Here is a 23,915-nt window from a genome sequence, read left to right on the forward strand (position 1 = left end):
TTCAAGTAACTCACAATTTTCCCCAAAACATTTTTTTCTGTCACTGTTAATGTTACAGAACTTTATTTTTGATTCAGAACTTAATAGATCAATTTAATTCAGAAAATAAACAATTGGCATTGACAAAATTATTGACACCCTAGACTTAATATTTGGTTGCACAGCCTTTGGTCAAAATAATTGCAATCAAGCAGTTCCTATAGCCATCAATGAGCTTCCTGCACCTCTGTACTGGCAGTTTGGCCCACTCCCCCAGTTCTTCCAGATTTTTTGGGGTGCCTTCTACCAACTGCTGTTTTCAGATCTCTCCACACGTTTTCAATGGGAATTAGATCTGGACTCATTGCAGGCCACTTCAGAACAGTCCAGCGTTTTGTCATGAACCATTCCTGGGTGCTTTTTGAAGTGTGTTTGGGGTCATTGTCCTGCTGAAAGACCCATCACCCTCGACGGAGACCCAGCTGTCTGGACACTGGGTCCAACACCAGGCTCCAAAATGCCTTGGTATTCTCCTGATTTCACAATAACATGCACACATTTAACGCACCCAGTGCCAGAACATCACTGAACCTTCTCAACGTTTGACTTTAGGGAAGGTGTTATTTTCTTTGTAAGCTTCATTTGGTTGTTTTCTGTAAACATAGAGATGGTGTACTTTACCAAAAAGCTCTAATATGTTCTCATCTGTCCACAGGACATTCTCCCAAAAGGATTTTGGCATGTTCAGTTGTGTTTTGGCAAATTACAGTCAGGCTTTCTTATCTCTCTCTCAGTCGAGGGGTCCTCCGGGGTCTCGCACCATATAACCCTCTTTCATTGAGTTGGCTACAGATGGTGCGAGTTGAAGCTGTCGTACCTTGTGCTTTGAGGTGCTTTCTCCACCATTCAAACAATCATTCGCTGAAATCTTCCATCAAGTTATCTTCCGCGGACACGTCCAGGGAGGTTGGCTACAGTGGCATGGGCCTTAAACTTCCTGATAACATTACGTACGGTGGAAACAGGAACATCAAGGTCTCTGGAGATGGACTTGTAACCTTGAGATTGTCCGTTCTTGGCTACAATCTTGTGTCTGACCTCCTCAGATAATTCTCTGGTTTACTTTCTTTTCTCCATGCTCATTGCGGTACACACAGTGACACAAAACAGGAGAATGAGTGCTTTTCTCTATACAAATTTGTGATTTTATATTTCAGGCACCTCAATACCAAAGGAAAAGAGAATGACATGCTCGACATCTAATTATTTCTAACTACTTCTAGAAAGTACCAACAATATTGTCTGGGATGTCTTTCCTTTATTTAACTAGGCAAGAACAAATTCTTATTTTCAATGATGGCCTAGGAACAGTGGGTTAAGTGCCTTGTTCAGGGGCAGAATGACAGATTTTTACCTTGTGAGCTCGGGGATTTGATCTTGCAACTTTCCGGTTACTATTCCAACGCGCTAACCACTAGGCTACCCTGTCGGCCCATTTCTTTGTGGAATAAGCTAACATTTAGTAAATTATTCAGATTTTTTCGTTTTGTTCAACTGCAAACTAAAGAAATACATACAGTACCAGTCAAAAGTTTGGACACACCTACTCATTCAAGAGTTTCTCTTAATGTGTACTATTTTCTACATTGTAGAACAATAGTGAATACATAAAAACTACTAAAAAACACATATGGAATCAAGTAGTAACCAAAAAAGTATTAAACGAATCAAAATATATTTTAGATTCTTCAAAGTAGCCACCCTTTGCCTTGATGACAGCTTTGCACACTCTTGGCATTCTCTCAACCAGCTTCATGGGGAACGCTTTTCCAACAGTCTTGAAGGGGTTCCCACATATGCTGAGCACTTGTTGGCTGCTTTACTTTCACTCTGCGGTCCAACAAACCATCTCAATTGGGTTAAGGTCGGGTGATTGTGGAGGCCATGAAGGCCCGATTCATGCAATCTCCTCATCTGTGGATCTGTTTGGGCGGTATGCAAATTGGAGTGGGTCTAGGGTTTCTGGGATTATGGTGTTGATGTGAGCCAATGTAGAAAATAGTAAAAATAAAGAAAGACTTGAATGAGTAGGTGAGTCCAAACTTTTGACTGGTACTGTATGTGGATACCAAAATTATTCAGAAGGGTTGGGTTAAATACGGGAAGACACATTTCAGTTGAATTTCTTCAGTTGTACAACTGATTATCGCTTTTCCCTTATTAAAAAAAGTGCAAGGGTGCCAATATTTTTTGGCCATGGCTATCTATTGAGTGTTACATTCTTTGTAATAGAAATAACATTTAATTTTGATGACATGTCGTCCTTCATTGGACAAAGGTAAATGATAATTCTGTGACTGAATTCACCTTATACTTGTTATCAACCTGATTAATTTGAACATTTCTTTAATATTCTCAAAATAGACCCCCAAAATACCTGATCCAAATGTAATATCCGTTTAAAGAACATGAAAATGCAGAGCCACATATTTCAGATGGCTATGATTGTATGCCCTCAACCGCCCATAGTTGCAGTCAAGGAAACATCAGGGACTTGTAGTGTCTTATCATGCATAAATGTGATCATACCTCTGCAGCCCCAACTCTAAAATTGTTGCATTATCAACCAGGCTGTTTAATAGAACATAGACTGTCCATAAGGGACTATCCATATACAGTGGGGCCTAACATTGACCAACAAACCTTTTCAACTTTTTAAAATCAAATGTATTAATGTCTCACCCCACCTGTGGGCTACTGTCTATGCCTAGGCCAACACTTCTGATGCAATGCAAAGCAATGTGATACCTATAACTATTCATTCCAAAAGGAAGGAGGAACTCACAGGACCGCCTGCGGTGCTGCAGGTGTGAATATCCATGTCCCCAGTGTAGTGATTAATTGCATGAAAATTCAGGACTTATCCTAACACGAAGAGATTACAATAGCTCATACAGAGTCCATCAATAGGACCTGTCATAGCCATGCAAAAATGTGAAGGGAAAAAAACTGTTCACAGGGCCAAAAGGCTCCACCAATTTATTGCAGATGTGCATTTTGTGACAAGGGGTGGACATGACTTCACCATTTGGGAAGAATTATGTGCTATCATGACACCCATTATAGGGAACCCCTAATTTGCGTAAAGATCCTTCTGATTACACAGTCACAACTCAACTTAAACTAAGATACTTTTTGTTGTGTTTAAACTAGGAAAATAACAACATCTTTGCATCTAATGGATACAAATTTGACTTATATCTGTATAATAACAAGTCATTACTATAGAACAATCCCTATGCCACTTGTTAATAACAAACAAAGCTCAAATCAAATTGTATTTGTGACATGCGCCGAATACAGTCAAACGCTTACTTACAAGCCCTTAACCAACAATGCAGTTTTAAGAAACATAAGTGAAGTAAAAAACAGAGAAGTAAAAAATGAAAATAACAAATAATTAAAGAGCAATAAAATAACAGTAGCGAGGCTATATACAAAGCATACCGGTACAGAGCCAATGTGTGGGGGCACAGGTTAGTCTACTATGTAAGTTTGCATACTGAATGCAACAACCCAGGTTACTTGGGTACGAAAACATCAGATTTACTTTAACTTTTTTAGGATTGAAAACTACATTATTCATAGTATCCAAATTATATATTTACAGAAATTTCACTCTGGGAAAGGGGATACAACTAAATGCTTCAAACCGAAATTTGTCTTCCACATTTACCCCAACTCCTCTGAATCAGAGGCGCAGGGATGCCTTAATCAATGTCCACAGCACCTGGGGAGCAGTCGTTGTTGGGGGTTAATCAACTTCCTCAAGGGCAGGCAGATTTTTCCACCCTTGTCTGCTTTGGGATTCGACCTGCGTCTTTCGGTTACTGACCGAACACTCTTAACCGCTAGGCTACCAGCTATCTTTTCTGGATGGCTATCATTAACGATTATAGAGCTTTAACCTGGTCATTGTCCCTTTAAAACGCGGTGAGAGTGAAGGGAGGTGGTGCGGTTTCACACCCGGGGTGGGAAACATGGGTGGGGTCAATGACTGGTTGACTGGCAGTCAGAGTTTGCGACGCCTGTAGAATCCACAACAACCAGTGAGATTAGTAGTTTAACCTTTCTTCAAATTTGAGCCAATTGCAAGGGAAAATGGGAGGTTCCCAAGTGCTGTTGTGCATCCAACGTGGGACTATGGAACGAAGACTGAAAAGAATTAAGTAAAAAAAATAAAAAATAACTCATGGTGGATAGGGTCTGAAGTTGGGACTGAACCAGGCTCCGAACGCCGAGGTTTTCTGACCATAGACTGCATCTGATAAGCATTTACTAGGAACTACACTAACCCGTCGAGTGTGCGGCGAAATTGGGATCAATCGGCACAAAGTGTATACTTTTTGGGGTGTTTTGTAGCGCCATAAACGAGAAGTCAACGATAACTCTGTTTTCGGCACCGATCTCACCTCTTTCGAGTGCTTCATTTGCGTACCAGAGTAACGCCGTCAAAGTTTTAGCCAACATTCCAAGCGTGCGATGAAGAGAATATACATTAAAGAGTTTGTTCCGAGTGCCACTGCCGATGCAATCCGCATAGGCTAGTATTTGGAAAATGTGTGTCACATGTATATTTGACATGAACGCAATCTTAAGTTAAGAGCCCCTGTTGATGTTTGCCATGTTTTTTTCTCTGGCATTTTTAGGCTATTGATGTTTCCCCAAAACGAATCGCTTTGCCAAGAAAGGATCCTCATTTCAACCTTTTATGGACAAGTTCAATTTACTTGTATGTTATTTAATTCTGTCTGCTTGACACGTTTATTGTAGCCTTCTTGCTTCGTAACCGTGATTCACCTTTGATTTCAGCACACATTGGACAAAAGTTGGACTGGGAACTTGCGTCTAAACGACTCGGTTATTTGGAAGAGTAGACCAGTTGTACACGCCACAGGTGTTAGTTTTTTCTACATTTTACCACAACGCAATTTGTGATATAATAGACCGCACTATCTCTAAAACGGTACCAGATTTCCAATTTGTGGATACGACGAGAGATCAGTGGCCAGCGCGCGATTAAACTTGATACAAAATGGCGGCGTCCCTGGGTCGAATTGGATCGGTTTCTCACTTTGGTTTTTATTTAGTTTTATCGCTGGAACTGTTAATTAATTACGGCTTGAGTTCAGATTTACCATGTGCTCAGAACTGTACCTGCACTGGAGATTCTGTGGACTGTAGTCATTTGGATTTGACAGATACACCGCTGGACCTGCCCATTCAGACAGTTGCCCTGTAAGTAGCCTCCAGCCGCCTTATTAATTGACCACCCCATATGAGCATGAGATTCAACCCATAGCAGAATAAGAGACAATGTTGCCGAAGTAGCCCACACCAACTCGCGGAGCCTTTGTTGCAAGGTCGTAAGCGAATGTATCAATATGCTTTTATGGTGTGGAAATGTTATTGATTGCATGGTTGTCTTATTATTTTGTAGCCTATGCCTCACATGTAAAGCATTGCAGAACACCATAACCTAATAGGCTATTTATTCGTGGACTACAGGGGCGAACTGGGACCACACCTGCCCCAATTTCTTCCTTGAGGCCCCCACACCGGCCCAATATTTTCCTTGGGGCCCATATTTTGTGCTGGATAATGATAATCTTTCTGCAAAAAAGCCCATGTTAGACAGCTGGGCTAAAAATGGACTAGTCCATCTGGCAATTGGCCAAAATGCCAGACGTCCAGTCCATCCCGATGGACAACTATGGATAATGTCAAAACAATAATTACTGTTTGATCATTATCACACTATGGTATAGGGTTACAGCCTACTAAATGTCTCTAGATTTTTGTCATTTGCAAGGAATCAAACTGCTTAACAAGTTGCTTTAATTTGTTAAAACTCTTTAAATAATAGACTTACTCTTACTCCCAATCTGTGTACACAACTTCAAAGTTGACCAGAAATATATTAATTTGAGAGGAAATAGCCTAAATCACCTTCATAACTTAAACTATAACTAGGCCTACATGATGCCAATTAGAAATATATGATTAAAGAGTAGATACAAATTCAGATGTGAACTTTTCCAACTACCAAAACAGTCAATCAAAACTATCTCCTTAGTTATATGGGTAAAACATTTCAGAGAAATTGACTGACTAAATCTCATTGGATTTAAACTCTTCATTGTGTCTAAACATCACTTCATTCAATTAGATCTATGACACATATTAGCCCTTAATCTTCTATTTGGTTTTGTGGCCATGGCCCACAAATTGGATTTCTTGTAAATTAGGCATGGATTATCAAGAGAATGTTTGCCACAATGGGGACACTGTCTGCACGTTCGTTTAGGAAGTGAGCCAGTTGAGTTTTTCTTTTTTAAACTGAGAACATTTCAGTCCTCATCCCATTAAATGACCCACCATGTTTTTTTTTTAGACAAGACAGCTTTCTTTTTCTCAATCATCATTTTGGCTCAACCAGCAGTGTGACCACAGTTTCAATGGCAATTGTTTTATTTAACCTTTATTTAACCAGGTTAGACTCTTGAGATGAACATCTATTTTTCAAGAGAGACCTGGACAAATGTGAATCCTCAAGGACAATTCAACTGTTTAATTAACAGGAATGTTTTACCTAAATCACCAAATGGTCCATTTTAGAGCGAGGGACTCTTTGTACAACAGGCTTTTTTTCTGCTGGGGGGTTAAAGAGCAAAGGCCTCTGGACTTCTCAGGTTCCTGTGTGCGGCAGTTTGACTTCCCCTGGGAAGTGACGAATGCAACTTTTTTTAAGTCCTTAACTTTAATAATGATGCCTGTGTCCAGGGTGCCTTATTGCCCTTAAACACCCCTTTGCCATGTGCAAGTGCTGTTTATGGCAAAACATAAAACTCATATGTAGGTAATGGTATTCAGTGCTTAAACAGCTACACAAAAAACACAACACACAGCTGGGCAGGTGGGACAAGTTTCTCATCTGAAATGTCTAAATGCAAACATTGTTGTGTGATATCTGGTGCCTGTTTACTGCACACATTGTGTCGGGAGAGGGTTGGCTGGAGCTACCTCTGTATTTTAGGATCAAACGAATATATGCCTCATGGTTTGGTCTGGAGGAAGGTACGCAGAGACTCGTTGAATGAATCACATAAGGATGAAGAGGATTAAATGTTAACATTTGATCAACAAATACCTTAATCCTCAATCTTCATCATTTTTCAATGGCGTAAGACATAGTGATTGTTGATTGGCCTTTTTTTGTTTTTTTGGTGAGTGTCCTGTCCAGTCAGGCGATGCTGGGTTTCACACCAAATGTGTTTGTCTCTCTGAACCTCCGGGACCCTACGCCAAGTGAATTAGTGGGGGGAATAAAGTGTCCCTGTTATGTTTAGCCCTTGCTTGTGTGGAAGCTAGCAGCAGGATTGGTCGGTCATCAGGCAATGTGGAGGCTGAGCGGACATTACTGTTGGATGTCTATAAAAACAGGCTTGGTCCACTCTCACTGTGAGCTGCTGTAGCTCTGAACTGGCTCTTCTGTAGAAGAATGCTAAAATGCCCTCAGTGATGGTTAGGACACAATGGACAAGTGTCAGCTTGTCATGGTGGCTTGAGTTTTCAAAATTGCTGAGACCCCAGATAGCAGTATCAGTAAGAAATCTATAGGCTATTATTTAAAATATCTTGAAATGTATAAAAAAAAAACTAAGATAATTGTTTTTCTCACATTCTCTTCATGTACTGCTAACGGAAAAAATGGTGACCTCGTGTTGCTGTGGTCGTTATCTTTATATGTGCCTATACATTGTGAGTATAGTGCTGACAACTCCTACAGTAGCTTGGTTTTGTAAGGGGGAGACAGGGCAGAGACTGGGTGCTTGTCTGCAGTATATCCGTCAGTAAGAGGGAGTTTTCTGAGGAAACTCTGGACACGGCCTGTGTGAAAAATCAAGCCTTAATGCCTTCCAGTTGTCAAAATAGTTTCCATGTTCTGTCCTGTTTTTACAGCTCCCCTGTGACATTCAACCTTGATGGGGATAGTAGGAAACAAGCGGGTGTTGGCATATTCAGCTAGAGCAGGGATGGGCAATTGGCGGCCCCCCTTTTGTAGGCTTGTGGATCGATTTACAAAAATGAAAAAAAATAACTGTCGCAGGCTCCACTTACTTCAGAGTTCGAATAGTAGAATACACAAGGTGCAATTTAGAAATTTGGTTGTGCATCAGCAATTTTTCCCATTATGTCAGGCACTGACAGTCACTCAATTAGCCCATGCCAGCTAACAATTTTGTTAGATTGGTAAATTAGTCAAGTCTTGTATCTAAACTTGTAGTAATCATGGTTGAATTACCGACCAAGGGGGGGCCCCATTGATTGTGTTATTCACCTTCATTCAGATATATTAAAACTGCAAACAATTCTTTCCACCCCTTGGCAAAATAGCAGAAAATGTATTTTAAAACGTCAACATTTTCTCTACACCTCAAAGATTATGTGTGCAAAATGTGTAGAATTGCAGGAAACTAACTCTAAAATGTATTTTTTTCTTTCTGCCGTCAAGTGGGTGGCCGCTAAAATCTTTTGCTCGCAAGTTTGGAGGCCAACAAATTTTCACTTTGTGCCCCAAAAAGGCTAGTGCAGGCTCTGACTGCATGTGTGGGTATGGATGTGGGTACGCAGACCGGGGAGCCACTACGGCCCCTCATGATGAGTTGAGATATTTTGAGGCGATTGAGAGAATTAGATGGGGGGGGGGGGGGGGGGGATTGGAGTATGTGACCATCCAGGATATTTAGATATGTTAAATGGCAAAATGGGGCAGGTAGCGTTCTCCTAGCATCCTCCAAACCCAGATTCGTCCGTCGGACTGCAAGATGGTGAAGCTTGGGGGTTTCCCCTGCTCCAGAGTCCAATGGCTTTACATCACCAGCCGATGCGCATCAAGCATTGCTAAGAGCTGCTGGCAAACGCAGGAAAGTGCTGTTTGAATGAATGCTTACGAGCCTGCTGCTGCCTACCACCGCTCAGTCAGACTGCTCTATCAAATATCAAATCATAGACTTAATTATAATAAACACGGAAATACAAGCCTTTGGTCATTATTATGGTCAAATCCGGAAACTATCATTTTGAAAACAAAATGTTTATTCTTTCAGTGAAATACGGAACCATTCTGTATTTTATAGAATGGGTGGCAACCCTAAGTTTATATATTGCTGTTACATTGCACAACCTTCAATGTTATGTCATAATGACGTAAAATTCTGGCAAATGAATTACGGTCACACAGTTCGCAACAAGCCAGGCGGCCCAAACTGTTGCATATAATTCTGTGTATTGATATACTGTGTAAAGGCATTGATGTTTATGGTTAGGTACATTTGTACAACGATTGTGCATTTTTTCGTGAATGCACTTTTGTTAAATCACCCGTTTGCCAAAGTTTAAGTAGGCTGTGATTCGATGATAAATGAACAGGCACCGCAGGGATTATATGCAATGAAGGACAAGCTAGTTAACTACACATGGTTGATAATATTACTAGGTTAACTAGTGAGTATTGATTGTTTGTTTTTTATAAGATAATTAAAATGCTAGCTAGCAACTTATCTTGGCTCCTTGCAGCCACAAGGTCCTTTTGACGCTGCACTCGTGTAACAGGACATCTACTTTGGCCAAAATTCACCCAGTTTATTGTGGGAAGCTTGTGGAAGGGCTACCTGAAACACTTGTCCCACGTTAAACAATTTAAAGGCAATGCTACCAAATACGAATTGAGTGTTTATAAACTTCTGACCCACTGGGAATGTGATGAAAGAAATAAAAGCTGAAATAAATCATTCCCTCTACTATTATTCTGACATTTCACCTTCTTAAAATAAAATGGTCACCCTAACTGACCTAAGACAGGGAATTTTTACTAGGATGAATGTCAGGAATGGTAAAAAACTGAGTTTAAATGTATTTGTCCAAGGTGTATGTAAACATTTGAATTCAACTGGATATATAGATAGATGTAATAGAGTAATTCTAAACAAATTTAGATTTTCAAATGTATTCTGTATTTTTGCTGTTGCCTTTTATTAAACATTGGTGATTTTTCATGCTCATAAGGCTGTTAACAAATCACCTAGATGGGTCCCTACGTTAGTACATTCGTAGTTTTCTGATTTGAAGAATGGCCTAATGATATCCAGTGCAGGCTATCTCTCACTAAGTCAGATAATCTCTCTGTGGTGGTTTATCTTGTTTGTGGTCACCGTAATGTGTGTAAAGAGTGTCTTTGCCTGCAGTGCCATCCATGTAATCGGTTTTACAAGTAAATGAAAGCATCAACATTATTAACGTTGACTTTGATCGATATGGTTGAATGTAGAGAGAAAGCGGTGTCTGAAAGAAATATTTTCTGCTTTGTCCGTTATTTCCTGTGCTGTGGTCTACAGTGTCACCTAGCTAGATTCACTCTAACAGAGATCCAGTCTCTGGATTGATCCCTTTACAAGAAAGTTTTTCCTGAGTGGTTTCCTATATGGGAAAGAAATGTCAAGCCCGACCAACAACCAACCATGCACTGCCTCTTCGATTTTTGACAAACGTTCTGTTACTGCGTTATACACCTGCACACTCAATCACTTAATCCAGTGGTATTGGTAAACACCCCCAGAGGTTGCTTTTGGCCACAGGAAATGGGTTTGATTTGGTGGTTTCATGACAGGCTCTGGTCTGGTGGTTCCTCTGGTCCAGGGTGCAGATCACCTGGCCCGAGGGGGTGTACTGAGGGGGTGTTGGGGTGGAAATGTTTTGTCACGGTCTGGTTCATGTCGGGTTCCATTGGGTAAAAGTTCAGTGGTCTGACCGAAACAAACCACAACTAACATGCAAATAAACACCAATAACACGTTGAGGAGAGAGCTGTTTTCTGGTAATCAACATTGTTGCCATTGTGTGTCTATCCATGGTTACCATGCATTATCAGCCATGTGGTATGAATGAAGGAATGACTGATGGCTGATGAAACTGTCCTAATGAAATAAAAGTAAAAGCCAGACTGGTTTCCTCCATTTCCTTCACCCAATGTAGACATATCCACAGTGTACACTGACCGTAGGACTGAGGCCCTTGTGGTTTCAATGGCAATTCTTACTAAGCAGTCTTGTAATCTTGTGGTATTGAGAGTGGTTTTGCTGAATTGGTTTATTGTGATGGAATCTTGAGCCTTGTGACTGTAATGTCCTTAGGCTGAGTTTTATAAAGCAACAGGATTGTCATTATTTCCTGGGTTTAAGATTATATCGATAGTGCTCTGATTTTTATCGCTGCCCCCCCAAAAATAATGATTTCCCCCTTAGTGTGAATGTTTGATATTTATGGTAGACACACAATAAATAACCAGTGCTTGCTTGGGAAAGTATCTCATTAATTTATTGTAAATGTCAACTTTTAGACTACGGTTTACATTTGAGCAAACACTGTTATCCAGAGCGATTTACAGGAGTGTCTTGCTCAAGTGCACATCGACAGATTTTTCACCTAGTTGGCTCGGGGATTCGAACCAGACACTTTTCAGTTACTGGCCCAACGCTCTCAACAGCTCGGCTACCTGCCTCCGGTATGCATGTATACATAGCTTTAGACAGAAAAGAATTAGCAGCAATAAGCGAGTAAAGAATTCCTTTCGTAACTATAGATAAAAGTTTACATTTTGATGAAGTTATGAAGTGAGCTCATTGCAGCGTTCACCGTAATGACCATTGAATGGCTACTGCCAGAAGTCATTCCACACAAATCGAGTCAACAGAAAAGATGGCCATTTTGTTAAGACACACTGGGGCGCCAAGTTGTTTTTTCTTTTTGTTTAAGCCGCTGTCTACAAAGTGGGTTTGATAGATGAATCATCTGTGAATTCTGTACATCTGGTAAGAGTTAGGACATTTGGAGAAGACATTAGAAAAAAAAAAAGTTACTTGGTACTGCGAAGTGGAGAACCCCCAAAACTGGCTGTCTGGCAACCAAGAGCATTCTTGCCTTTCAAAAAAATGGCAATGGCCTGTGTCCACTGATTTACTAGGAAACAGAGGGGTTCAGTACCTACACATACATCCACACACACAGGCCTACATAACCTTATTTCTAAAGTTTGGCCCAGTATTTGGCCCCATTCTCTCTCCATGGATGATGGTGTAATTAGTGCAGATAGTTTCTGTTTGCAAGAATAATAAACATTAGGCAGGGGAAGTCCGTATTCTAATGATCAGTCATTTTCTTCACTTTGAAGTACAGTACATACGATCAGCGGCCTGTGGAAAGGGAACTGAAACAATACCCCCTCAAAATGTGACTTATGATCTTTCAGATTAATTGGTAAGGCTAATTTCCTTTTGGAGTCTGGTGACCATATAACACATTAGGATTTGCTATCAAACTCCAGTCTGTGTGTGTGTGTGTGCATGAGACTGTGTGTGCTGTGTGCTCCCCCCTCATGCGTCTTGGCTGGCATCTTCGGGCCTGAGTTCATGCTAGTGTGGACTGTGCTGCAGCCCCATGCCCCCTCTGTTTGTTTGGACTGCCCTCTCCATACCTAACCAAGAGCACCCTGGGAAAGGCCCTCCATGGCTCCAAGATGTGTGCCTGCCTCAGAGACTTCAGAAAACAGAGACCTTCTCCCTCTGACTTAACTTTGCTCACAGGCTGTAGCCTAGCTAGCAGACCTTTTTTGTTGCGTGGAATTGCTGCCGGAAAATCTGCAATGCAATGAAATATGCTGATCCCATCAGCCCACATATCTGCTGCTCTCAAATGTGCTCTGTAGAGATGTGCCGACTACAGCACATTTAACACATCTAGTAGGTGTTTGCACCAGGCTGAGTTGTGACCGTAGATACTACGCAGGCATACTGTGCCACTTTTTAAATAACTTTTTAAATGTTTGTGGCTGCTTTCACTGTCTTGTCCCTCTCCCTCTTGCCTATGTTTTGCTGAAGTCTAAAATGGTGTGGTGGTGTTGGTATTACTCCTGTGTACACGGGGGGGGGGGGGGGGGGGGCTCTCTACGCCTCCGTCTGGCTTGCCCTCTGTTTGGCCTATGGGAGCTCTCTTCTCCTAGCTCCTCCACAAACAGAAGGTTATTCTTTAACTATTTTATGGCTGTTTGAAAACGGACCACATTAAAGCTCTGCCGTTTCCCAGCTGCACCATAAAGGCCCTATCGCTGACATCACTTCACACTTCCAAAGAGCGAAGTTCACACTCATCTTATCAGCAATAGAGATGGGTAGATAAAGACGATTCCAGTCTACAAACCCAACCCCCCTTCACTTCCGCATTCTGCCTTGGATTATGAGGGCATTGTCATAAGAAATTATATCATTCCACTGCTTTTTATTTAATTGAACCTATATTTACTATTTGACAGAATACAAAATAAGGATTTTTCTCTATTTTGTTTAGGTAGTAATGATGGGTTTCTGTTGCTCCAGCAGTGTAGTAGTGTAATGGTTTAAGTCTAGTGCGATGGGAGTCTTAAAGTATTTTCAGAGGTTTTCGAGGCAGGTCAGTGTACTTTGTCACACAGGATTTATAGTTTTATTGCTGCTTTTAATGGTGTCTCAGAGTGGCTAAGCTAATGTTGCTATAGCTGACCTCTACCCTTCCGAGCTCTGCCAAACTGTGTTGCTATTGATTTGATCTGAGCTCTCTAGAGTAGACTGTGTTTCAGGGCAACAGGTGGACTGGGAAGTGGCAGTGGCGAAATTGGCCAGGCCCAGTGTGTACAATACATTCAAAAAGTATTCAGACCCCTTGACTTTTTCTACATTGTTACATTACAGCCTTATTCTAAAATGGATTTAATTTTTAAAACATCTTATCAATCTACACACAATACCCCATAATGACATAGGTAAAACTGTTTTTTTTAAAGTATTTCTTTTGCAAATGTATATAAAACAAAAAACGAGACTCTAAATTGATCTTCGGGACATCCTGTTTCCATTGATCATTCTTCATGTTTCTTCAACTTGATTGGAGTCAACCTGAGGTAAATTCAACTGATTGGACATGATTTGGAAAGGCAAACACCTGTCTATAAAAGGTCCCACAGTTGACAGTGCATATCAAAGCAAAAACCAAGCCACGAGGTCGAAGGAATTGTCCGTAGACCTCCGAGACAGGATTGTGTAGAAGCACAGATCTGAGGAAGGGTACCAAACAATGTCTGCAGCATTGAAGGTCCCCAAGAACACAGTGGCTTCCATCATTCTTAAATGGAAGAATTTTGGAACCACCAAGATTTCCTAGAGCTGGCTGCCCAGCCAAACATCAATCAGGGGAGAAGGGCCTTGGTCAGGGAGTTAAACAAGAACCTGATGGTCACTCTGACATAGCTACAGACTTCCTCTGTGGAGATGTGAGAACCTTCCAGAAGGACAACCATCTCTACAGCAGTCCACCAATCGAGCCATTACGGTAGAGTGTCAAGACGGAAGCCCCTCCTCAATAAAAGGCATATGAGTTCGCCAACAGGCACCTAAAGGACTCTCAGACCATGATAAACAAGATTATCTGGTCTGATGAAGCCAAGATTTAACTATTTGGCCTGAATGCCAAGTGTCACTTCTGGAGGAAACCTGGCAACATCCCTACGGTGAAGCATGGTGGTGGCAGCATGATGCTGTGGGGATGTTTTTCAGGGACTGGGAGACTAGTCAGGATCGAGGTAAAGATGAACGGAGAAAGTACAGAGGTCCAGAGTGCTCAGGTCCTCAGACTGGGGTGAAGGCTCACCTTCCAACAGGACAACGACCCTAAGCACATGTCCAGAAGCCACTCCTGTGTTGTCTTGGCTAAGTCTCTGAATGCCCGATCGAACATCTCTGGAGAGACCTGAAAATAGCTGTGCAGCAATGCTCCCCATCCAACCTGACAGAGCTTGAGAGGATCTGCAAAGAAGAATGGAAGAAAGTCCCCAAATACAGGTGTGCCAAGCTTATAGCGTCATTCCCAACAAGACTCGAGGCTGTAATTGCTGGCAAAGGTTATTATGCTAATGTGATATTTCCATTTTTATACATTTATACCTCTACAAACCTCTTTTTACTTTGTCATTATGGGGTATTGTGTGTAGATTGATGATGGGGGGGAAAAAACGATTTAATACTTTTTTCAGAATAAGGCTGTAACGTAACAATATGTGGAAAAAGTCAATGGATCTGAGTGATTTCCAAATTCACTGTGTATATATTTTTTTTATATGTTTTTATTTAACTAGGCAAGTCAGTCAAGAAAAAAACGTATTTACCACGACGGCCTACCCCGGCCAAACACGGACGACGCTGGGCCAATTGTGCACCGCCCTATGGGACTCCCAATCACGGCCGGATGTGCTACAGCCTGGATTCGGTCCAGGGACTGTAGTGACACCGCCTGCACTGAGAAGCAGTGCCTTAGACCGCTGCACCACCCCAGAGCCCCACTGTAATTAGACAAGTCGTTAAATGCTTTAGGTGGATAGGAGCTGGGTCTGGTTTAATGCAGGGGTCGTTGGCTGACTTGTGGCGATGAGGGTGAGAACTTCGGCGAGTCCTAAGGCCAGGACTTGGCTACACTAGACTAGAGCAGGCCAAGTCTTTCAGTATTTTGTTGAAAGCTAGGCATGAATTACCTTGCTAAGTACGTTGGGCTGTGGTCTTGATCATGCTGACTAATGTTAAACAAGCCTGCTCATTTAGATAAACAGTGCCATGCAGTGGAATGCACCATTCCTGAGTTTTAGCAGAGGACTATATTTATAGTGTTCGCCACACTCAGATTTATCTTAGCTTTCAAAATGTGTTTTTAGACTGTTAAATTGACCACGTAGATAATTGAGGATAGATTTTTTTAAATGTCTAAGAAAATCAGCCCTTACACACCCTTACTTTTTAATCTCTAGATCTGTTTGCTGAGTTGCTTTAGGACCTTTTTCTGCCCCCTAGCCTTCCACTCTGTTTTGCTGCTATGGTATGGCAGGCTCTGGAGAGCATTAGCTCCCTGTCATTGGGGCGTAACCCCACCCCCTCTACTCGTGACTGTAGAGGAGAAGGAAACGTTGCCATTATCACCGGCTGCTCATACAGTAGGTGTTAAAACACAGTGAGTTATCTGATCAGATAACAAGAAAATGAAGCACAATAAAGAGAACACAATTCTGAAGTTGCATAAACACTCCCCCTTGGCCTATCGGTATACTGGGAATACACACACACACACACACACAGTTTGTTTGTTGTTGTGGCCCTCCGGCACCAGTACGGCAGGTTTTTGTTCTCAAATGTGACCTTCCGTCTTCACTCTACTCTAAATGGACAACCGCAAACAATGACATGTTTTACATTTCTGTAGTATCCCATACCCCCATAGCACAAGCATTTTCTTACACCTGAAACCTGTTTTAGGGGGCATGACAGCAGCCTTCCTCTCTGAGTTGTTGTTTTATTGGTTGTTTGTAATGAGGAGCCCTCCAGTTAGGCCTAAGCTTCATTATCCTCCGTTTGTACCAACCGGGGCCTTGTTAAAGGTGCTGATTTTCGGTGTTGCTCGCTGCCCTGCGGCGGTGTTCTCAGTTATATTCGGAGCCCCGGCTGGCCCAGCCTGGCGGAGAAAACCCTGGGATTTTTCACTTTGCTTCAGTATAATGAGGTAATTGCCTCCTGTAGCAGGGACAGCAATTTTGCAATCTGGCACAATGGTGGCAGGAGGGCCCAGCCAATGATCAGCCCACTGCCCTGTCAGAGCTCTGCCTGCGGGGCACATGCTACCATTTATTTCCTCACACACACCTACTGTAGAGAGAAACTTATCTCCACAGACACTGGGAGAGGGAGCTAGAGAGCAGGATTTGTGTTAGAATAGAGAGAGAGGTAAAAGAGGAGGCAGAAAGCTGGAAAGGGAGGCAGCTGTGCAACGTGGGACCTGTGACTATTTGAAGAATGCCTTTTAATTATCATTCCAATTTTCTCTCAAGTCTGATGGGTTCGTTTAACCTCGTACCCTGTGGCAACCTGTAGTGAAAGTGTGTTGGAAAGAGCAGGTCTCCCAGACCCTGTTTAGAGCAAAGCGGTCTGCTGAGGCTGTGCAGGCTGCCTGCCACCAGAGGAAGCAGCAGGAATGTGGTGCGTCAGGTAAATCTGTCCCCAGACTCTGGGAACAAGCAGCCATCTCTCCACAGGCTTGTGAAACATTCCTAGCCCATCTCTCATGTCTGGAGGCAGCCAGGGCTGTGGGCTCCTTTTGTCTCAGAGCAGACCTCACTGAAACGCTGCTTTCCCTAGTAGACTGCAGCCCCCACTGTCTGCTGACAACAAGTAGGAGATGAACCGTGTGTGTGTGTATATGTACGGCCATTTGTTTGTGAGAGACATTTTGTCTATGAGTGTATTTGGCTCACAGGATTTTCTACAGTTTGATGAACTCTTGTCTGGCTATTAGTAATCTCTCGTGGACAGATCTACGTAAACATAACTGATAGGCTACCGTAGAATCTGTCACCATCCTAGGCTACCGTAGAATCTGTCACCATCCTTTGCGAGGGTGAAGACTTCGCAAACCAGAAATCTCCATTTCTAACACGCTTATCACCAGAACCCTAATCAAGCATCTGACCAAATTAGGCAAAATATTATTTCTGGGTTAACCGGCTACTGGTAACACTATCTCTGAACAAATCACTATTTTATGTTAATCACCGTGCCAGTGAGGTGGTGGCTATTTAATGCATGGTTACTCTAAACTGAAAATTGACTTGTACACAGATTGATGGCTGTGGGCTACATTGTGTAAACCAGGGATGGGCAACTTTGAAGGGGGTGGGGGCCACAAAAAAATCTGAAGTCAACTTGAGAGGCCGCAGTTGCTTGCGGGTCTGCATACCCGCATGTGCAAAGTTAATTGTGTGCAATTGTACACATTTTGCCATGGGGTATAGAGAAAATGTTGCAGGTTTGCTGCAATTGTACACATTTTGCCATGGGGTATAGAGAAAATGTTGCAGGTTTGCTGCAATTGTACACATTTTGCCATGGGGTATAGAGAAAATGTTGCAGGTTTGCTGCAATTGTACACATTTTGCCATGGGGTGGAAAGAAATGTTTGCAGTTTTAAATATATCTGAGTGAGACTGACGAACAAAATCAATGGGGCCGGCCGGTAATTCGACAGCTGCCCGCGAGACTAATTTACCAATGTAAAAAATGTTAGTCACTCAATTAGACCATGTCAGCTATCAGACACTTAGATAAAAAATAAAAAAAACTGCTGATGGACAACCACATTTTGAAATTGCACCTTGTATTCTATTTTAACTTGCAACAGTGAGTTGAGACCCCGACTGAGTTTCAAATATTCTTATTTAGTTTTTTGTTTTTATATTGATCTGAGAGCCGCCAGTTGCTTGCCCCTGGTGTAAACCAAGCCAGACACAATATTGATTGGGAACCCCTGAAACAGATCTAAAATGGGAATACAGGGTTGTCACAATGTTATAGGGAGGTGGCACAGTTGAAAAAACACCAGGAAATGAAGGTTCTGGTGGTGTGTGTCAACAAGACTAATCAGCTTGTTTTGTTCCTCAGAAATCTTGGCCACAACAAGTTGACAGCCATTGATGTCGGAGTCTTCTCAAACCTCCCAAACCTACGAGAGCTGTAAGTACCTCTCTGTCTCTCTGTCACTGTCTGTGTGTGTGTGTGTTCATCTTCTCTCAACCAGGAGTTCCCCTTGGCTGTGTGTGTGGGGACTGGGCTCAGCCTTTTCAATGGCTGTCATTCAGAACAGAATAGGATCGATTGGCAAGCAGACAACTAATCTATGAATGCATTGGGGCGGCAGGTAGCTGAGTGGTTAAAGCGTTGGGCCAGTAACCGAAAAGTTTCTGGATCGATTTCCCGAGCAGACAAGGTAAAAATCTGTCGTTCTGCCCCTGAACAAGGCAGTTAACCCACTGTTCCCCGGTAGGCTGTCATTGTAAATAAGAATTTGTTCTTACCTGACTGGCCTAGTTAAATAAAAAAAAAAATGTAAATACACAAAAAAAATCTCCTCACAATGTGCTTCACCTTCACTTCCTAGCGTGCGTGCGCATGTCTGCAGTGTTGTGTGTTTAGGCTAATAAAATGATTTATTTTAGCGATAGGCCTAGCAGGTTTCCCAATGCTAGCGTTAGAGGGGGCATCAATGATGTTCTTACTGGACAGTACCCTGAACAAACACTGCAGTAGATCGGCATCTCACACAATCACTTACTCTCCCCATAATAGTCAGGCCCCTTACTGATATATGGTACATTTATTCTCAGTCACATACATTATCTTATCTTTGGATGTGTTGTCTTAAAATTAGTCCAATTGAGGATATTAAGCTTTCTCCATCTACCGACCACCACGCAGGCCAAAACCTGGCTTGTGAATATCTGATATGCTCAAGAGGGTCTATCTTCAACCCAGGCAGGGAGGCCACAGACACTGACACCTGTCAGAGCCCAAGCGCCCACTCTAGCCTGACACGGCTTCATCCATCCATGTTTTTACGCGCAAGCAATTCTGTTCTATATGAATGATTCAGATGCACTCTGCCACCATGTTGATCCACTTCCTTATTAGACTACGACACTGTGAGGCAACCTCAGGTTCACTTCCAAATACAACTTGGTCAGTCAATTCACAGCAGTGTTATCTCACTCAATACAGTGTTCTGTTACTTTCTCCTCTCCATCCATTCTGCCCTCTAACATCACTGCCTCTATGTTTCCCTCAGGCGCCTGGACCATAATGAGCTGACGTCCATCCCTGATCTAGGACCGTCTGTGTCTCAGATCGCTTCCCTCTACCTGTGAGTACACATTTAATTTACCACCATGAGGATGTCAAGCTGGCATCACACTGTCCCTCGCCGAATTGTCAGTGTTTGTTTGAGTGCAAGTTTAGTTATGACCAAGAAGACTAGCGAGACACTCTTTCTAGTTGAATTGCTATGCTGTGACGGTCGTATGGTGTAACGTTGACCATGCGGAGCACTAAGAAAGTGCTCCAGAGTTCTATCCTGGGTAAAGTTGTGAAACTCTGCCTGGAGGGACTGCCTATGCTGGCATCTCACAGGAGATTTACTGCCCTATTTTGGAAAGAGACGCTGTGTGTGTGTGCGTGCTGTGAGCCTAGTGGCCCCCTCGACAGACAGACACACAATTGTGACACTGTCCTGCTTGCTTGGCCTACAGAGTAAGTAAGTATTTGTTGTTTTCCCGACAGTTCACCTCTCATGGTGGCTAAGGAACATTCAATCATCTCACTCAACCTCAAACAGGAGAGAAAGCCCATAGGTTCGGTCTTAACCGTTACCATTAAAGACAAGCTGCTTGTCTGTTGGTATAACACCCACTTCAATGTAACATTCCAGCAGGTTCCTGTAAAACTGACCATCACTATGCATCACTTTCAGTGCCTCTCCCTATGTATCATCCGTCGGCCCCTCAAAATAGGCTGTGTAGTGTTCTCACTAACTGTCTCTAAGCACTTTGTCAGATTTGTGACAGTTCCAATTCAGCGAAATGTGAAACTTCCTGTCAAACAGGATACAGTTGAAGTCGGAAGTTTACATACACTTAGGTTGGAGTCATTAAAACTTGTTTTTCAACCACTCCACAAATTTCTTGTTAACAAACTATAGTTTTAGCAAGTCGGTTAGAACATCTACTTTGTGCATGACACACGTCATATTTCCAACAACAATATTTCCGTCATACCGCTCAGGAGGGAGATGTGTTCTGTCTCCTAGAGATGAACGTACTTTGGTGCGAAAAGTGCAAGTCAATCCCAGATCAACAGCAAAGGACCTTGTAAAGATGCTGGAGGAAACAGGTACAAAAGTATCTATATCCACAGTAAAACGAGCCCTATATCGACATAACCTGAAAGGCCGCTCAGCAAGGAAGAAGCCACTGCTCCATAACCGCCATAACAAAGCCAGACTACGGTTTGTAACTGCACATGGGGACAAAGATTGTACTTTTTGAAGAAATGTCCTCTGGTCTGATGAAACAAAAATAGAAATATTTGGCCATAATGACCATCGTTATGTTTGGAGGAAAAAGGGGGAGGCTTGCAAGCCGAAGAACACCATCCAAACCGTGAAGCACGGGGGTGGTAGAATCATGTTGTGGGGGTGCTTTGCTGCAGGAGGGACTGGGGCACTTCACAAAATAGATGGCATCATGAGGAAGGACAATTATGTGGATATAAAGCTTGCTAGCAAATTGGTCTTCCAAATGGACAATAACCCCAAGCATACTTCCAAAGTTGTGGTAAAATGGCTTAAGGACAACAAATTAATTGTATTGGAGTGGCCATCACAAAGCCCTGACCTCAATCCTATAGAAAGTTTGTGGGCAGTACTAAAAAAGTGTGTGTGAGCAAGGAAGCCAACAAACCTGACTCGGTTCCACCAGATCTGTCAGGAGGAATGGGCCAAAATTCACCCAACTTATTGTGGGAAGCTTGTGAAAGGTTACCTGAACCGTTGGACCAAGTTAAACAATTTACAGGCAATGCTACCAAATACTAAATGAGTGTATGTAAACTTCTGACCCACTGGGAATGTGATGAAAGAAATAAAAGCTGAAATCATTCTCTATACTATTATGCTGGCATTTCACATTCTTAAAATAAAGTGTTGATCCTAGCTGACCTAAGACTGGGATTTTATACTAGGGTTGAATGGTGAAAAACTGAGTTTAAATGTATTTGGCCAAGGTGTATGTAAACTTCCCACTTCAACTGTATGTTGGAGGTTTAGTTTGAAGAAAAAAAAATCTGCTTTGTTTTCTGTGAGTCATTGCCTCTTAAAGTATTCTGCTTGATTTTAGGTCACTGTAAAGCCTCAAGGTTTTCATTTAGGCTATGTGTTTGAAGTGACTGCTAGTTCAGGAGACTGCAGTTCGTAGCTCTACTCTCTGCTTGGGACAAGCTTCTTTTTTTGGCCTGATTCTCAGCCTGTTGCTATGGGAAGCTCAGTGCATGATGGGAAGAGGCATATCTTTCCAAAGCTGCAGAGCTGAAAGGAGTAGAACCTGCAGCTGGAGCTGTCACTCACAGGGCTTACTGTAAAAAGGTGACAGGAAGGGTTGGGGGATGGGAAAGGGCTGGCTCAGAATGACATCACTGTTACCGCCACAAGGCGGGCTTTTTGAGGTGGGAAGTACTGGAGCTCAGGTTTTGCCCACAAGTAACCCCACCTCACCCAGCTCCCTGTCTGCCCCCCAACTTCTGGTCTGTTTGTTAGGCTGATCCTGGCTGGATGGAAGTGGGGACTAAATTCCTCTGCCTGTGGTGGAGAGCGGCAGGAATGCTGTCTGACAGCAGTGCTGTGTGAGACTGCAGCCGCAGAGCGAGGGGGAGAGAGGAAGGAGAGAGAAAGGGTGCTAGAACAGAGGGTTGTCTGTCACCATCCCCTGACCTGCGCTGGCTTCTCTCTGGGCTGAGAGGAGAGGAAGAGCTGATGGCCACAGTGAGACCAGCCTCTGTGCTCCACTCTTATGTTATCCCTTCAACCAGCTGGCCTCCTCTCCTCCAACAGAGTTTCTGAAGCATCGTGTGGTGATTCTCTCTGACAACACCAGGCACTTTCTTGTTTTCTCTTTGTCTCGCTACCTCTCTCTCTTTCTCCCCATATCACTCGTTCTCTCTCCCACACGCCCAACGGTTCTTTTGATCCTCTAACTTGTGGAGTTCATCATGCAGATCAGCCAGTCAGAGCGGCCCTAACCAGCTAATCTGTGTGGCCGCGGGGCTTTGGCTTGGATTAATCACTGCTCTCTGATCAGCCATGGCCCCACCCCGGCCCGGGGCTCCCACACTCCCACAATGCACCTGGCATCCTGCTCTCCCAGAATGCAGCAGGGCTCCCACGCTCCAACAATGCCACAGCAGGCCACCAAACCCCCATAGAATCACATGGGCCAGGGGAGAGTGAGACTTCTCCATTGTCCGGCATCCGCCCTTCCAACTTCAAAGAGAGGTGTCAAAACAACTCCATGAAAATCACATGGTTAATGGGATGAAATGATTTAAAATAACTGTTCTATTGTCTTCATTCCCAACATCAAAACGAGGTAGAATCCACACAGATCACAGTGGAAATGGGAGAATGGGCAGTAGTGTAAACACTTTTGTTATCAGCACCCTCAACATCAAAAGCGGTGTCAAAACCGACCCTAGGAAAATCAAATGGCTAAATGGATGATGAGATTTGGAATAAAGGGATCTGTTGAATGTACCACAGACATCAAAGAGAGAGGGAAAGCCAACCCCCAAAATTGCATTGGCAATGAGATAATCAGTTTTTATATTAACAAACGTATTGTCTGCATCCCCCCAACATCAAACATCACAGCCCCCGTCCCACCCCAGTCCCCACCTCTCCCCTCGCCCATCCTCTGAGTATCACACAGCTGGACTATTTTGGCTGTGGGAGAATGGGGTTGAGGAAAGTAAGAATGAGGAACTGTACTTGGAGAGAGAAGAGAGGGGAAGGGAGAGTGGGACATTGTAGTTAGCATCTGAGAGACGGAGAGATCCAAGCCAGCCTCGCCCTCCTGCTTGAGCCAAGACTGCCTAGTTTTTCCCAGCAAGGGTCAGCAGCTGTTGACCCTTCCTCACCCTCCCTCCTCACCCCTCCCTCCCTGTTCAGTAGAGCCTCAGTTCTCCCCCTGTCAGTCAGTCTCCCTAAGCCTTCCTCTCTGTCTCTGGGCTTCCCAGGGGCTTCATGTAGGTCAGGGAGGAGAGGGAGGGCCTGAGACTCATCCTAAACCCTTTTCACCACTGTTTATCCAGGTGGGCTCTGGGCTGCTGTGGGACCCCACTCCCCTCATGGCCCAGAGTAAAGGGTCTACAGAGGGT

General features: G+C 43.1%; 1 protein-coding gene across 2 annotated transcripts in view; it reads left to right on the forward strand.

Moving 5' to 3' along the window:
• The first annotated feature begins 3,983 nt into the window (after positions 1 to 3,983).
• The window catches only part of LOC110527965 (leucine-rich repeats and immunoglobulin-like domains protein 1), a 48,129-nt gene continuing 28,197 nt past the window's right edge, over positions 3,984 to 23,915 (forward strand). The window contains exons 1-3 of one of the 2 annotated variants that reach the window (XM_036983447.1): positions 3,984 to 5,277; positions 18,600 to 18,671; positions 19,780 to 19,854. In XM_036983447.1, coding sequence (XP_036839342.1) covers positions 5,075 to 5,277; positions 18,600 to 18,671; positions 19,780 to 19,854 — 350 coding nt within the window. In that variant the 5' untranslated portion in view covers positions 3,984 to 5,074. The remainder of the gene's footprint in view (positions 5,278 to 18,599; positions 18,672 to 19,779; positions 19,855 to 23,915) is intronic. The other variant, XM_036983446.1, reaches the window with a different exon arrangement.

Source organism: Oncorhynchus mykiss, chromosome 7 (assembly GCF_013265735.2).
Source record: "Oncorhynchus mykiss isolate Arlee chromosome 7, USDA_OmykA_1.1, whole genome shotgun sequence".
Lineage (NCBI taxonomy): Eukaryota > Metazoa > Chordata > Actinopteri > Salmoniformes > Salmonidae > Oncorhynchus > Oncorhynchus mykiss.